This window comes from Elephantulus edwardii, unplaced genomic scaffold, assembly GCF_000299155.1.
Source record: "Elephantulus edwardii isolate Elephantulus edwardi_28Jun2011 unplaced genomic scaffold, EleEdw1.0 scaffold00017, whole genome shotgun sequence".
Taxonomy (NCBI): Eukaryota; Metazoa; Chordata; class Mammalia; order Macroscelidea; family Macroscelididae; genus Elephantulus; species Elephantulus edwardii.
In genome coordinates this window covers 21,534,535-21,551,652 of record NW_006399767.1, presented here as the reverse complement: position 1 = coordinate 21,551,652, position 17,118 = coordinate 21,534,535, and the positions used below count along the sequence as shown (strand labels likewise).

General features: G+C 37.3%; 1 protein-coding gene across 2 annotated transcripts in view; it reads right to left on the bottom strand.

Moving 5' to 3' along the window:
- The window catches only part of BTBD9 (BTB (POZ) domain containing 9), a 553,349-nt gene that overhangs the window by 244,006 nt on the left and 292,225 nt on the right, over positions 1-17,118 (bottom strand). For both annotated transcript variants that reach the window (XM_006882022.1, XM_006882021.1), the window contains one exon: positions 2,092-2,201. In XM_006882022.1, the coding sequence (XP_006882084.1) occupies positions 2,092-2,201 (110 nt within the window). The remainder of the gene's footprint in view (positions 1-2,091; positions 2,202-17,118) is intronic.

The window sequence follows — 17,118 nt, the reverse complement described above, 5'->3', positions numbered from 1 at the left end:
CTACTCCCATTTAGTTGAAGGACAATGACAGGCAAATGATGTGGTACTCTTTGCAGTCAAACTTGTTTTTTGTGTTTTTTTTTATTTTATTATTTTTGTGTGCGTGTACCGTCAAATCAGATCTGACTGGTACAGGAGGAGATTGTCCCTCCTTCCCCGGCAGAGCATCTGGTGGATTTGAACCGTTCGCCTCTGGGATTGTAGTTGCAGCTCCTTGCCACTAGGCCACCAGAGCTCCCCTTGCAGTCAAACTTGTGAACATCACAGGGAAAAATTCATACACACACACACACACACACAGAGACATACACACAACCCAAACAACTCAACCATTTCTTGCTTCTCTGCATCTTCATCCATCCCCTGATATGACTGGGATAATTATGGTTTCTGATAATGCTGACTAGTTCAGTTTGGACAAAATATGAAGACCAACATCCTTCATTGCAAAGTGACTCTGAGTTTTACTCCTGTAATGGCCTCTCATGCCAGACAGGTCTACATCTTTGATAAGGAGGAGGAAGTGATTTAAGCACATGGGTCCTTCGAGGTAGCATGTTCATGAACTCAGTTCTTAGGACTGAAAGGAGCTGTAAACTGAAGCTGTAGGTATGAAGGTGATCTAGATCCTATGCTCTTTCTCAGTGAAGACTGTCCCTGCTACAAAGTCACTTACACAGCAGCTAAGTGCACTCCACCAGCACAATCTTACACAGTGCAGAGAGCTTGAAAAAATGTGTTGCTATCAGATACCGTCTCTCAGTATTCTAAATTTTTTAAATCCTTGAAAGTCACAAAATTAGTCACGTTTATACTTAGTATTAAATATTTAACAAGAATAAAATTATATTCATAGCAAAGTTAAAATAAAAATATTTATTTCAGTTGCACTTTAAAAGCTCTCTGTATAGTAGAACTGTTTCTTTCCTGTAACTTTATTAATATTGTTGTTGTTATGTTTATTAATAGTACTATTATTATGTTATTAGCATTATTCTCCCACATTTCCCTAGGTAGAAAATTATGTTTAGAAAAAAGCAGGTATTATGAATGCAAGGCTTATGTATAACCACTTAAAGAATTAGTAACCATTTTCAAATTACACACATTTTCCTCATTCTAGTCATTAGTAGGTTTTAGGACATTTATCAATCAGTAATGTGTCCCATCCAGAACAAGACTTCAGAAGGAGAGGAGAACCGAGACTTTAAAAGACCCGAATTCTAATCTAGATTGTGTCAGAATATTCAGAGTTGCTTTTCAAAGGAAGTTACGTTAAGGCACAGAATCACAGATCCAACTGTAAAACTATGGATTTTTATAGGAGATGATTAAAAATCTGTAGGCCTGAGAAAAAGAGAAGAGGAATCCCAGTAAGAATGAGAAAGGGCTTTTATGACATCTAGACAGTCACTGACGGATGGTCTATTCAAAATCTATAACAAACCCAAAATATAACTAACTAGACAAATATATCCCAAAAATGCCCTCTCAAAGGATCAAACAGGCAGTATTTCTCAATCAACACTTCTGTTACAAGAATTCAGTTCCTCTGAGCTTATTTAAATTATATGTATATACTTTCTAGAGTTGGACTTGGCTAAACAAAGCAATTATAAACTGATAAGATCATGGAAAAAAAACAAAAAAACCAACCAAACAAAACAAAACAGGTGAACATACACAAAAAACACACAAAAACAGGTGAACAAACCATTCATATCCAATCAAAGGCCGAGCTACCACTGTAGCCTTAGGAATTATGAGTATTGAATCAATAATAAACAGACTTTCTCCTTGATCTTACCTACCATTAAATATAGAAAAGCCTTTGGTATAGAAGGCCCTAGCCAACTACTGTAAGCATTCTCAACACAGCAAATCTGAAGCAATCACTAAAATGCTTTCAATTCTTAACTACTAACTAGCCTGAAAAACTTACATTCTTTTAAGTTTACTGGAATTATTATTCTGACTACTTTTAAGGCATTCAAATCAGCCACAGTCCAAGCTGAGTAAGAGGACTGGGTGATGGGATAATAAAACAATTGAAGACACACATATATAAAACATGTCATTGTAACTACTTACCTATCAGGCCCTTCTCAAGAGTGAAGGTTTTGTTTGTAAACATACATTCAAAAGCCACAATATGAAAAATCTTGTTCACTGTATTATGAGTTCCAACTATTCGAATATACCTGGAGATAAAAAGAAAACAAAATCTGTTGAAGAAACTAAGCTTCTATCACAATCAATACAAGTATAACAGAATAAGTTACATCATATAAAGCTACAGTGTATCAGAGCATGGATAAAAGTGACTTTGAACTTGACTTCAGACCTTGTTCCTGTTTCTCTAGGCTAGTGCCAACGGAGCCTAGAAGAATTATAGCAAAATCTAGGAGACGCCACTTCCCAGAGTATTAAGTAGAACTTAGATGTGATTTACCTAGAAAATCAAACCAGGCTCGTCCAATCCTTGAATGTCAGTACAATTACACGTCCATAAGACATTTACACTGCAGAATAAACAACAACATCTACCTTGCCTTGTGGTCAGGAGTATGCCTGTGCATATGTGCACATATACCATCAAATGCTTCCCAATTCATACAAATACTTCATCCATTGGAGACAAATACATGAAATCAATATTGCTTTCTTGTTTTAAAAAAAAAAAAGGGAACCCACCAAGGAAAATTCTCCAAAGTCACTCACAGTGTCTTTTCTTTTAAAATATTCATGGATTCTCATGAGGAAGTTAACCTGTATACTTACACCGGCCCTCACTTGACTGCTGGGTGTCAGAAAGGACCCAGCCTGCTACGCAGCTTCCCTCCTGGCCTCGAGGATCAGGCTTCTGCAAACAGGGCAAAGCATCCCCAGGCAGGTCTTGAGCATCTCGGCCTTTTCACCCTCTGCACCACCCTGAAGGCTTCACCTCTGACAAACAAGCATTAACCTTGGAGTGACTTGCTCCTTTCACTCTCTAAAGGGACCTGACAGTTCACAGGTTAATGAACAGTAAAACTCACTCTTCAGAGTACCACATAATTCCACTGGGAATGTGTCACATACCATCTCACTGGGAGAGAACTGGGGAGAAAACAGATTAACTGATCACCATCTCCCAAATTATGAACTATGCAAGCTGATTGATGAGAAATATTTAAAAAAAAAGATTTCAATCCGGAGATGGCAGATTGTGCAAGGTTTTAGTAATACCTTCCTCTGTTGTGTAAAATAACTCTGACTTAGGAGATATAATTTTACTTCTGACTTAATTGCCATTCACTAATTTAGTAATTTCCTTGCATTTTTCATCACTTCAAGTTAACTGTACAATGTAAATGTTCATTTTACAGTTTCACATTAAGGAGACTTTATCTGGGGCTATCAGGGGCTATTTTCCCTCCTGTTTCTTCAATCCTGATCTTAGAGCAATCCATGTGCACCTCATTTAGCCAGCTGCGCATTGACACCAGCTGACCACTCATCTTCACGACCACGATTAATGCTCTTCCCTGGACTGTGCTCACGCAAACTGCAGGCAGACAGCACTCTTCTGCCTGTGTGTGTGACAAGGCGAGGGCGCCTACTGAACTCACTAGAGCCCTCTGGGGAAGCAGGTGGTGGGCTCTGGTCTGTTCTGTTGAGCCCTCACGGCAGACAGAAGGTGCTGAATTTTCTAGGCGTGGGCGGAGGAGTTCATTGGAACTATGTTTTTAATAGTCTGTGTAGGCAGACTGTGCCACCCTTTACAGTAGGTTGTGGCAGTCTACCTGGTGCTTTCTGGAAGCGAAGGGGTGTGCTAAACCTGGCACCTTGGTTTGAATCTAATTTTGTCGATTTCCTTAAACCCACAAGAACTCAACCAGTATAGCATTTTCAACCGCAGATGGCCATGCCAAGCAGAGTGCAGCTGCCTGTAACCTTGGAGGGAATGTGGCTTCGCAGAATTTGAACAGATCATTTTCATTTCCCTAGGTCAAGACTCGACCAAAGGAAAGACAACTTTCTGACTACTTTCTGTATAGAGCTGTGGGGCCACTCATAGGGCCTTTCTGTGACCCAATTGTTAAGACTAACAGTCCAGGCAGTCTTAAGAGGATCTAGTAGTTTCCTTCCCTCTCTTCAGTCTCTTTTATTTTCTCTCTCCTTTTTAAAATAACATATTTTCCAAGTTTAGATAACAATAATATTTCAGATATCGCTCTGGTACAAGTATTGTTTGTTACTGTTGTTATGTGCTGTCCAGTTGGAACTGACTCTGGACCCTCCAGCTGGTTTTCAGAGGCCATAAATCACACGGGAGGAGATGGCCCATCTTTTTCCCTCACAGCAGCTAGTAGATTTGAACTGAATGCTTTTGGGTTGGCAAGTACCACTAGGCCATCATAGTTCCCATGGTACAAATGTTAAAGAAAAAAGAAAGCCCAAACAAGAAAAGGAAAAAAGGATACTCCTCTCTCCTAAATTAAGCAACTAAAGATGAAAAGCTGTGTACTGGAATATATTTTTACAGCCTTAATGATAGTATTTGTGATAACAAACAAAATAATATATATGGTTGGAAAAGCACGGAGATGCCTCCAGATAAAAAGTTCTATATTAATGAAGATAATGTTATCTCTGCTGTATAATCCAGAAGTCAAATTAGCAATTCACTACTGTATATCACACTTCTTGATGAGCCTGTTATGTGCAATGCTCATAAGTTTAATTATTCTAGTTTTGCAAAACTTCCTAAATCTCCACAAAATTATAACATAATTTATAAAAGTGGCTTAAAGTTCATACTCAAACACATATTTTTTTTAGAAAAAACAACCAACGACAAAAACATCAAAATAAATTCAAAAGAAAGAAGCCATGCTCCTTCTTAAGAAGGCAGAACTCTTCTATGTATTAATAATTTAAACTAAAGACGGCTGATAGATTTCAACTAATACCCCAAAATTGATAAGTGGTAGCAGTCACAAGTTAAGAATTAAGACCATAATTGCAGAACAAGTATGAGGAATGGGGGAATGGGGGAGCAGAGGGCTGAGGATGAGTGGGGGGGAGGGGCATTAATCATAGGGTTGCACAATTTGATATGAAACCAGTATAAAATAAAATAAAAGAGAAAGACTACACAGCATGCAAGAACAATGATTCTGTAAATCACTACCTAACTTGGGAGTGGCTGGAGGGCATTATGCTAAGTGAACTAACTCAGTCCAATAAGGACAAATACAGTATAAGACCATTATTGTAGAACGTGTACAGGATCCAAGGGGGGATGGGGAGAGCAGAAGGGTGAGGAAGGGTGGAGTTGGGGGGGGGTTGTTAATCATAGGGTTGCAGGGAGCTCTGGTAGCCTAGTGATTATAAGCTGTGCTGCAATCCCAAAGGTGTAGGGTTCCAATTAACCAGATGCTCCGCTACAGAAGGAGGGGCAATATCCTTCTGTGTCAAACAGATATGACTCTAGAGTACACAACAAGAAAAAACAAAGCAAAACAAATCATAGGATTGCACAATTTGATGAGTGGTAAAGAAATGGGAAAGATCAGGGTAAAAAACAATGTATACAAACTTTGTAAGTAAACCATTATAAAACAAAAATTTTATTTAACTAATAATGAAAAAAGAATTAAGAAAGACATATTTGAAAACAGAGTCAGCAAAGGAGAGAAAGACCCTCAGTGAGAAAGTCTAACACCGTGAATGCAAGGAACAAAGGGCTTTGGCACAGCAGTGACTGGGAGGATGGTACAGGATTGCACAGAGTTTCAATCTGTTCAGAGACAGATTGTGAGCGGACATGATGGCACCAGCAACACCACGTAGGCTGGGTGATTTAAGTGACTGACTTAAGGCTTGTTGAAAGGCTTGTGATTCAAGATTAAATACTTGGGAGTAAACCTAACCAGAAACACAAAAGATCTTTTCAAAGAAAATTACAAAACATTACTACAAGAAACAAAAAGAGACCTGGAGAAGAGGAAGAATATCCCTTGCTCATGGATAGAAAGACTCAATATTGTGAAAATGACAATATTACCAATGGCAATTTGCACGTTCAATGCAATCCCAATAGAAATACCAATTCCATTCTTCAATGAGACAGAAAAAGCAGTCTCCAATTGCATTTGGAATGGAATGAGACCCTGAATAAGCAAAACACTCCTTAAAAAAGAGAAACAAGGTAGGAAACATCTCACTCCCTGATTTCAAATCCTATCACACTGCCATGGTGGTCAAGACAGCGTGGTACTGGTATAATGACAGACACATAGATCAATGGAATAGAATAGAGAATCCAGAAATCAGCCCACCTACCTATGGTCAATTGAGTTTTGACAAAGGGATGAAATCAGTTAAGTGGGGAAAGGACAGTCTTTTTAACAAATGGTATTGGCAAAATTGGAAAACTATCTGTAGAAAACTCAAGCAAGACCCACACCTTACTCCATACATGAAAACCAACTAAAAATGGATCATAGACCCAGGACTAAAACCAAGGACTATACATTTCATTAAAGAAAAGCTTGGAAGAACTCTAGAAGTCCTAATCCACAACATAAACAGTCTTCCAAGCATCCTAAAAAATTTACAGCCAGGAGAGGATAAAATAGATGAATAGGACCTTCTAAGAATCAAATCCCTATGCACATCCAAAAACTTCTCCAATAGAATAAAAAAGGGAAGCCACAGACTGGGAAAAAATATTTGGTAATGACATGTCAGATAATGGACTTATATTTAGAATTTATAAAATACTCAAGCACCACAACAAGATAAAGGTAAACAATCCAATTGAAAAATGGGCACAGGATATGAGGAGACACTTCACTAAAGAAGATATTCAGATGGCCAAGAAGCACATGAAGAAATGTTCAAAATCCCTAGCTCGAAGAGAGATGCAAATCAAAACAACTATGAGATATCATCTCACCCCAGTTCAAATAGCAAAATTTAACAGAGCAGAAAACAACAAATGATGGCAAGGTTGTGAAGAAACTGGAACCTTTATTTACTCTTGGTGGAAGTGTAAAATGGTGCAACCACTATGGAAGGGTGTATGGTGCTTTCTCAAAAAGTTGCAAATAGAAGTAACATTTGACTGAGTAATTCCATTACTGGGAATCTAGAGAAATCGTAACTGCCATCCAGGCAGATATATGCACACCCATGTTTATTGCGGCTTTGTTCACAACAGCAAAGAGCTGGAAACAACCTAAGTGCCCTTCAACAAATGAATGGATAGAGAAGCTGTGGTATATTCACACAATGGAATACTATACTACATTGAAAAACACGGAACTCATGCAATATTATTCAAAATGAGTGACCTTGAAGGACGTTATGCTGAGTGAAATATCTCAGTCACAAAAGGACATGTGCTGTATGGTGCCACTAATGTAGAATGGGACTGATGTTAGGGTTGAGGTGAGACTGGGAAAAATTGGATAAACTGTCTACTGCATTGAAACAAATGACGGAGAGAACTGTTTGAAAACGAGATAGGATTGGGTATTATGGTTATGACAAGAGTCCAGAATGAAGGTTGCATAGTGGAGTGTACACGGGGTGGGGGTGGGGGGCAGATTCTATACCAATGAAATAATTTTCCTTTTACTTTTCAAAGAAAAGTGTGAACTAGGGGGAGGGGTGGGCAGAGAGAAAAATGCAACAATGAATGTATGGAAATCCAAAATCTCTGTAAACATTCACTAAAATTAATTAAAAAATAAAAATAATTTTTTTTAAAAAAAGGCAGGCTTGTGATTCAAACTTTCCAAAAGGTGCCTAACAAAATAGCCCTGGCCTTGGAAACCTGATGGAGGAATTCTACTGTGCATACATAGGGTTGCCATGAGTTTGAACTGACTCAGAGACCAACTCACATTAACACTGCTCCAGCTTAGGTGAAGGAGCCTCCGAAGCCATGAGCAAATGTGGAGGAGGAAGGGAGCATGGCTACCATCTCTGATCATAATCATAGTATCTTGATAGAGTTCACAACAGAGCATTTCAGAAGCAGAGGAAAAATTTTTATAATGAAGCTATTTTAAAAATCCAATGGGTAAGAATGGGAGAGAGTCTCCCATTTCTTATTTTTGAAGAACAAAACAAAACTTGATTCTGGGTCATGACATCTATATACAAGTAGATACCACATTTTCTCTGTCACAAGAGATCTCGGATAAAAGGTAAACTGTTTTTCTTCTCTTTTTTCTCTTTATTCTTTATTTTCATGATCATTTCTTCAATGCACAAACTGATTTAACATGATAAAGACAGTGCTGGCCAATGACTTCATCAGTGTGTAATGAGGGGCACTGCTGGAAAATATAACAGATATTCTTTGTTCTCTCTGAGGGCCTCAACAGTAGCTGAGACAGTTGGAAGATAATTAAAAGTTAAACAGTGCTGAGGAAAGCAGATAAGCAACAGATTGCCCATTTCTGATGAGGATGAATGCTGTCCACATGAGCCCTGGTATAACAGTCTGTTTCTAATATTCTCCTTCCTTGCCTATGTTAGCTGTCTTCTAGACACTGGCAAAGACTTTATCTTGAGCACAGTTCTGAACAGGATGTTTCAATACAGAAGTTTCTAGGAGTTATAATCCTGTGGGATGAAAGAAGAGTGTTGTCTTTAATAAAATAACACCTAAACCCTCCAAAGATAAATGGAGAGAACGAAGTTTAAGTGCCAGCTCTACTACTTTTTACCTTTGCTACTTTGGAAAGGTTCTCCTTAAAAAAAACCAAAACAAACAATCCTTTTTAATTTTAGCTTTTATTTAAATGAGACAAGTATTTAACATTAAATAGAGTACTCAGCAGAATATGACAGCATTAAGTAAAAATTGAGAAAGTAGATCACTGAATACAGAAGGTCCTGGCTAGGGCTTCAAGGATGCTGGATGATGTGAGAGCAGCACTAACTGTGGTGCTGAGATGTCACGTCTATGAAGAGGCTAACTAATAGGCAGCCACTGAGAATCTCAGGAAGGGTCCTGTCCATCTTCTAAGAGCACCAGCGTACAGACAAAGTAGAGGCTGAATTGTATCCTCCTAAAATAGGTGTTGAATTCTGGGTCATTGCAGCTGTCAGCAAATAGGGTTTTTATTTTATTCTAGCAATTGAGCTCATAAAGGTATAGGTTGAATCCTATACCTTATCACCTCAGAGTTATAAAAAGACAAAAACTAAACTCAAATTTTTGACCTAGGTATTCGACTTCTTGGAATATACCCTGAGAAAATGAGAACTGAGGCACAAAACAGAGTTTTGTATACCAATGTTCCTAACAGCGTTATTCACCATAGCAAGAATATGGAAATAGCCCAAATGCCCAAACCGAATGGAATGGATTGAGAAATTATAGTACATTCACATAATAGAATACTATGCAGCACGCAGAAGCAATGATTTTGTAAATTACTACCTAATGTTGGAGGAACTGGAGAGCATTATGCTAAGTCAGCGAACTCAGTTTCATATAAACAAATACTGTGTAAGACCATTATTGTAGAATGAGTATGAGGATTTAAGGTGGGGCTTAATCATAGGGTCACACAATTTGACAGGTGGAGGGAGGAGTGGGGAAAGGAAAGAGGAAAGACCCAGTGTGAAAAACAATGTATATGAACTTTAAGAACTTTTTAAGTAAACCAGTATAAAATTAAAACAAACAAACAAACAAACAAAAAACCAGACACGGAGACACACAGGGTGAAGACACATCATCAAAGATTTTCTGTAAGCCAAGGAACACCAAGAAACAAGTGACTAAAAATAAGGAAAGAATTAACAAGGGCAAGACTCTTATATGGACTTTGAATCTTAGGAACAGTGAGAAAATAAAATTCTGTTCCTCAAAGGCACCTACTTGTGGTATTTGTGTTATAGTAGACTAGGTAACTAAAACAATATGGGCCACAGAAAGCAAGCTATATACTGACTGTAAATTACCTGATGTCAAGGTTTTCCTCCTGTAAGTCCTTAGTCTTTGCAAGTCTTTTAAAAATGTTCTTGATTGTCTCAATGATAATGTGGAAGCAAGGGAGGAATCTTTTGCCCAATTGAACATGTTCCCATCCCAAGAATCCCTATTTAGCAGAAGCAAGGTAATTTGTAAGAAGGAGACAAAAGAAGAAATCTAATAAAGTTGGCCAACGTTCTGTGAGCTAGCTTCTCAGACTCGTTTCTCAACCTTGAAAATTTGGAGTTCTTAATTTATTAAGAAAACTATCACTTCATTTCAGAGAGGCATCACAGAATGTCACCTAGATAAATGATGCTTTGAGATTTCACTGCATTTCTCAGACTGTTCTGGGAAGAGTCAAATATCTGTTCTTGACTAACATTTCTATTATTCCTTGTCAAGGTGCTACTAAATTTTGTTCCAAGTTAACACACAGTTTATCTTTAATATATTACACAAATACAAGAAAGTAGTAACTTGTCAGTCTTTAGTTCTGGTGAACCACAAACCTACTTGTGGTTATACTTAAGCCTTGATCTTTGTCCCTAGCTAAAGAATAAGCTGAACAGATTCTATTATGAGATGCTTTAAATTCAGTAAGAAATAATAAAATGAGCTCTCAAGGGATCAGTTCAAGCAAAAAAAAAAAATCTGTCAGAATAATATTCTTTAGTAAACAAAGTTTTATACACAAGTTGAACTGTGTATTTTTTAGTTACACAAAGAATCCTAAAAACCACCATTGGCCTAAGACTAGTGAACAAGAAGAGATCCTCAAACTTTTCGCTCTTCAACTGAAGCAGCCATGGAGAAATCTGAGAAGAAAATCCTTTAAAGTCACCCACCCAGGAGTCTAGAGATTGCATTTACTAGCGGCAAGAGGTGGATTGACCATTTCCAAGATCTCCCATTTGACCTTTCCCTTCAAGGACATACTGAGAATGTACATAAATAATTTTCAAACCCAAGAAAGAAGAAATGTCTGCAGATTTCCCCTGATATGACATTTTCTTCTAGTTCTGGGTACAATGTTGTGCTCTTATAATCAAATCACAGACTAGAGGGGGGAATGACTTCAGGTCTTGTTGCTAAGGCAGCAAGTGGAAAACAGTTTACTGCCAGAATGACAAAAAGCTTCTAGGGGGAAAAAGCATGTCGCAACAGAAAGGATTTGTTATTCTTGGGAAACCTTCCCCCTGGCTGATCTGTGGTGCTATAGATTCTTCACCTCTGGCTTCAGCAAAGGTCCCCAGCAGCATATTAGCTTATCTGGGAGAGAAAAAATTATGGGAAGGTTAAACACTGTGTCCAGAGTTAGCCTAAGCAGAGGATACTGTCTCAGAGAGTAGCCTCAATGCTACTAGACTGGAAGCCCTGCAGAGGGACCACTTGTGTTCCAGCACCTTGGCTATTCAACCTGAAGGGCAAATGAAATGTAAAGTCATCTTGTATTTCAGAAAAAACGGATGCTATATGGAATAAGGTATATAGAGGAGATAGAATAAACATTTGCTAATATATCATAGCCCAGTGTTCCCCAAAAGGAAGACACAGAAAGTCATTCTAAGATTACACATAAATATTTAAGTGTTTGATTCCTCTTCTGCCCCCAATTGAAGGAGAATGTATAATATGAACAGTAGTTTTTTTCTTTTACTGCTTTTAGATTAAATTTTTAGTATTTTTCCAGTTTTAAAAATTTTCTTAATTTTAATTGAGATTTTATAGAAAACTTGGATTTCTATTCATTCGTTCTTGAACATTTTCCTCCCTACCCACCCCTCCAGTTCACTTATCTCTGCTGCTCTTCTTCCTGACTGTTATCATGCAAATAATACCTAATAACTAATCATCTTTTAAATACAGGGAGTTGTACAATTTAATGAGTAGGGGGTGAAGGAAGAATCTGTTCTGAAAATCAATGTTTTTGAATTTTGTAAATAAACTAGTATAATAAAAATTAATTTTTTTTTTAAAAAAAAGGCTGAAAAAATATGGCTTAAACTCAAAATCTACTACACCATGGTGGTAACCAAAACAGTGTGGTACTGGTACAATGGCAGGAACACACCCCAAAGAAACATAATTGAGAACCCAGAAATTAAACCCTATCTTTGGTTAACAGCCACAATTTGTTATGATATACAAACTCAAATGCCTTTGCATAATCAATGAAACACAGACATTCCTCTGGTACTCTCTGCTTTTAGCCAAGATCCATCTGACATTAGCTATAATATCGCTAGTGCCACAGCCTCTTCTAAATCCAGCCTGAACTTCAGGCAGTTCTCTGTTGAGGCACTCTTCCAGTTGTTTTTGGATAATCTTCAGCAGAATCCTGCTTGCATATGATATCAATGACTTTGTTCAATAATGTCCACACTTTGTAGTATTGGCTTTCTTTAGAATGGTAGATCTCTTCCAGTCAGTAGGCCAGGTGGTTGTCCTCCAGATTTCTTGGAACAACTTGGTGAGCTCATCTAGGGCAGCATCTATTTGTTGAAATATGTAGATTGGTATGCCATCAATTCTTGGGGCCTTGTTTCTTGCTCTTTCATATGCAAGTTTAAACTGAGGCAGAAGAAAATTAAAACAAGTCCAAATGAACCAAGATATGATCTTGAATCAATTCCATCAGAATTTTATGATCATTCTAAGAATAGGTTTGAGGCATTGAATGCCAATGATAGAAGACCAGATGAGTTATGGGATGATATCAAGGATATAATCCATGAAGAGAGTCAAAGGTCATTTGCTTGGAATATATACCCCAGGAAAATGAGAACTGAGGCTCAAATGTAAACTTGTACACCAATGTTCATAGTAGCTTTATTCACCATTATAAGAAAATGGAAACAGCTCAGATGTCCAACCAAAAACGAACAGATTGAGAAGTTGTGGTACATTCATACAATGGAATATTACACAGCACGCAGGAACAATCATTTTGTAAATTATTACCTAACTTGAGAGGGACTGGATAGCATCCTTCTGAGTGAACAAACTTAGTCTTACCAGTACAAGTACTATATAAAGCCACTATTGTAGAATGAGTATGAGGATCCAAGGTGAGGTAGTGGTGGTGGGGTGGTGGTGGTTTGTGGAGTAGAGGCGTGAGGATGGGAGCTGTAGGGTGTTAATCATAGGGTTGTACAAATTGATGGGTGGGTGCAGTGAAAGAAATGAAAAGGATCTTTTGTGAAAAATCAATCAGAGTAATATAAAAAATTTAAAAGCAATTAAAAAAAAAATACAGTTCACAACCAGGAGAAGATAAAATAGATGAATGGGACCTTCTAAGAATCAAATCCCTATGCGCATCCCAAAACTTCTCCAACAGGGTAAAAAGGGAAGCCACAGACTGGGAAAAAGTATTTGGGAATGACACGTCAGATAAGGGACTTATATATATATAGAATTTATAAAATACTCAAGTACCACAACAAGATAAAGGTAAAGAATCCAATTGAAAAATGGGCACAGGATATGAACAGACACTTCACCAAAGAAGACATTCAGATGGCCAACAAGCACATGAAGAAATGTTCAAAATCCCTAGCTTGAAGAGAGATGCAGATCAAAACAACTATGAGATATCTTCTCACCCCAGTCCAAATAGCAAAATTTAACAGAACAGCAAGCAACAAATGCTGGCGACGTTGTGGAGACTGGAACCCTTATTCACTGTTGGTGGGAGTGTAAAATGGTGCAACCACTATGGAAGGCATTGGGGCGCTTTCTCAAAATCTTGCAAATAGAGATATCATTTGACCCAGGAATTCCACTACTGGGAATATACCCAAAAGAGACCATAACTGCCACCGAAGCAGATATATGCACACCCAAGTTTATCATGGCTTTGTTCACAATAGCAAGGAATTGGAAACAACTTAAGTGTCCATCAACAAATGAATGGATAGAGAAGTTGTGGTATATTCACACAACTACGTTGCATTGAAAAACAAGGAACTCTTGCAATATTATTCAAAATGGGTAACCCTAGAGGACATTATGCTGAGTGAAATATCTCAGTCACAAAAGGACAAATACTGCATAGTGCCACTGTTGTAAAACAAGACTGACATTGGGGTTAGGGGGAGACTGAGAAAGATGGGATAAAGAATGTTTACCGTAATGAAACAGATGAGGGAGAAAACTGTTTAAAAGGGAAATGTGATTAAGTATTATTGTAATTACAGGAGTCCAGAACAAAGGCTGCATAGTGGGGTGGACCTTGGGGGAGGGATTGTAAAACAATGAAAGAATTTTTCTTTTCCTTTTCAAACAAAAAAGTGTACTGGGGAGCAGGGTGGGATGGGGAGAAAGGTGTAACAATGAATGAATGGAAATCCAAAGTCTCTGTAAATTTTCATTAAAATTAATAAAAAAATTTTAAAAATACAGTTCATAAAGATAATAAAAAAAGAAAAAGAAATCCTCCAAGAAAGGTACCATTCAATCACAGAGATAATAAATAAAAAATTCAAGCAATTATCAATTGGTTGATAAGCAATCTGCACTTAGCACAGAAGTTTATAGACAAACTTGCTAAACCAGAAGGTTAAACTTCTATTTGCAAAAATAAAAGAAGAGCCAAGAAGGAAGGCTTAAGTAGTTCCTTCTAAGAGCATGAGCATAGCAAATGACTCTGAGCTGTAAATACAACACATCTATTACAGATAGTTAGCAGGAAACAAGCAAAAATCTAATTAAGTTGAAAACAGGAACTGATTTTAATTTCACATTAAGAAATGTCTTATTTATTTCAAGGTTGGTAATCTTTTTAACCTTTGCTTTTCCCCCCCCCCTAGATTAATAATTTTCAGGAATTATATATATACAAAAAAAGGATGGTAGAGGATATAAAATGAAAAAAGAATAAAAGAAGTAAGCGAGGAGCAAAGAGTGTGACAGTGAAAATATAAACCAATCCTTTCTTCTGTCTCTGTTATGTGTTAATGTGGACAAATCCTCATTTGAGAATAACGTTAACCAATTTTATGACTCAAAAAAAATTTGAAACTAACACAGTATATTTTAAGAAATAAAACTAAATTACTAGAAGTTCAACATTTGCATTTTTTTCATTAACTTTTTTCCAAGCCCACGATGCTGGGGAGGAGGAGAGGATTTCACTAGCTTTAGCTTTAGCTTTAAAATGGCTGCATTATTTTTTTCAGCTTATCCAATAGGCTGTGCATTTTCACGAATGTAGCCAAATGAGTCTAATAGAATTGTTCACTTGAGAAAAGGCAGAAGAAAATTAAATTTGTTAGTTTCCCTATGAATCTGTAAGAACTCATTTACTGACTATGATTTATAACCAGTTGTCTTAAGATCATGGTGAGTAAGGAAAGTTACTGCTATTTAAACCCAAAACTATAATGGCTATATCTCATTTGCTGTAACTTAAATTTTTAAAATTTGGAAAACATGCTTGTTTTAATATACAATTATTATATATCATTATGTGTATATATATATACATATATACACACACACACACACATATACACACATACACATATACACACATATACACATACTCCCATATATACATACAGACACACACACATTACACTCACTCTCCCTATTTCTTAGGCAACCAGAGCTCCCATTTTAGAATACAAGAGTAAACAGAGGAGGAAGAGAAGTCAACAGGAGAAAGAAGTCACTTCTCCCCAAAGAAAAATCTAACAATCCTTTAAAAATGTAAACATTTGGCATTCTAAGAAATAAGATAGAAATTGTCCAATATGATCTGAAAAACAGAAGTAAAAACAATGTCAAAACCAAGTGATAAAGAGACCACAGGGAATAAGAAAATCACAAATCTTCACTCATTCTCCTATGAAGCTAGCACTGGCATTAAAATAAAAGCTAACAACTTCTGAACACCTCCCATTTGCTAGGCTGCTAAGGGCTTTAAATGCATTATTTCCTTTAATGGAAACCTCAAGCCTCACATGCTTATAAAACCAACTCAATAGTTGGAAAGAGAAGTTCATCTTCAGGCTGGAAATTTCAGTGTTTCACAGAATGTGTGGTCCCTTGAAGTTTCTGTTATTTTCAAACTGTATAAAGAAACCTGTTTTCAAGGCAATCGCTCCTTAGAGAACTAACTGAAATATATTTGGGGAAAACAAGGCTAATCCATAAAAGTTCCACATATAAATATCACCTACTATCCCCAGATTGCTTCACTGGTCACAGAAAAAGTTCAAGGATTCCTCTTTCTCCCTTGAGGAATTCTAAAACCTATACCAAGAGAATGGATCTAAGAAAACATAAAAAGAGTCAATGATTTACCTAGCATGTAATATAAAGCTATCAAACACAATTGGAGTAGTGAATAAAAATAAAACTACAGAAAACTTAAGACGTCTATTCACCACCAAACAGCATAAGAATTTAAGGCAGTAACAGGAGAAAGAGAACAGATTTTTTTTTTGTCCTGGATGCCAAAGTTGCTATGCACACATATAATGTACTGTCTCAGGGACTGCCAAAGCTAGACATGTAGGATGGATTTTACCTTGTATGTCTGTACTCCAGTTTCCAAACAGCGGGAAGGGTTGCTAATTTTTATATTTCTAGAATAAAAGATTTTCTAAAAGTTGCTAAAATGTGCAATAACTTCAACAAAAGAAAAGAAAAAATAGCAAGATGTTCCAAGTGACACTATTTGGTGGTATACAGAGTCTGTACTGTACAGTGCAGGCTGGACAAAAAGGTGCAGACCTAACAGTCTGTCTAATCCACAGCCACCTTAATGTGCTAGGAGGCCTTAGTACCATTAACACACATTTTTTTAAAATTTAATTTGCACATAGAGAGATATCAGTTGGCCTAGTGGACAGAAAGTGATGCTACAAAGCCAAAGGTGGGTGTCTTTAATCCACGGCCCTCAGGCCTGTTTTTAATTGTTTTTTGGTCAAACATTCTTCTAGGTCACATGGCCCTGGTCTGTCCATTTGCTGTACAGAGGTAACTCATGGTTGCTGTGAAGCTGAACACTGACCACTGATGTGTCAAATGTGATAATGGGTACCAATGGTGGACAGTGTTTGATGGAGCTCCCGAATTAAAATAAGCTTGCAATCAGGAGTGGCACCCACTTCCAAAATAGC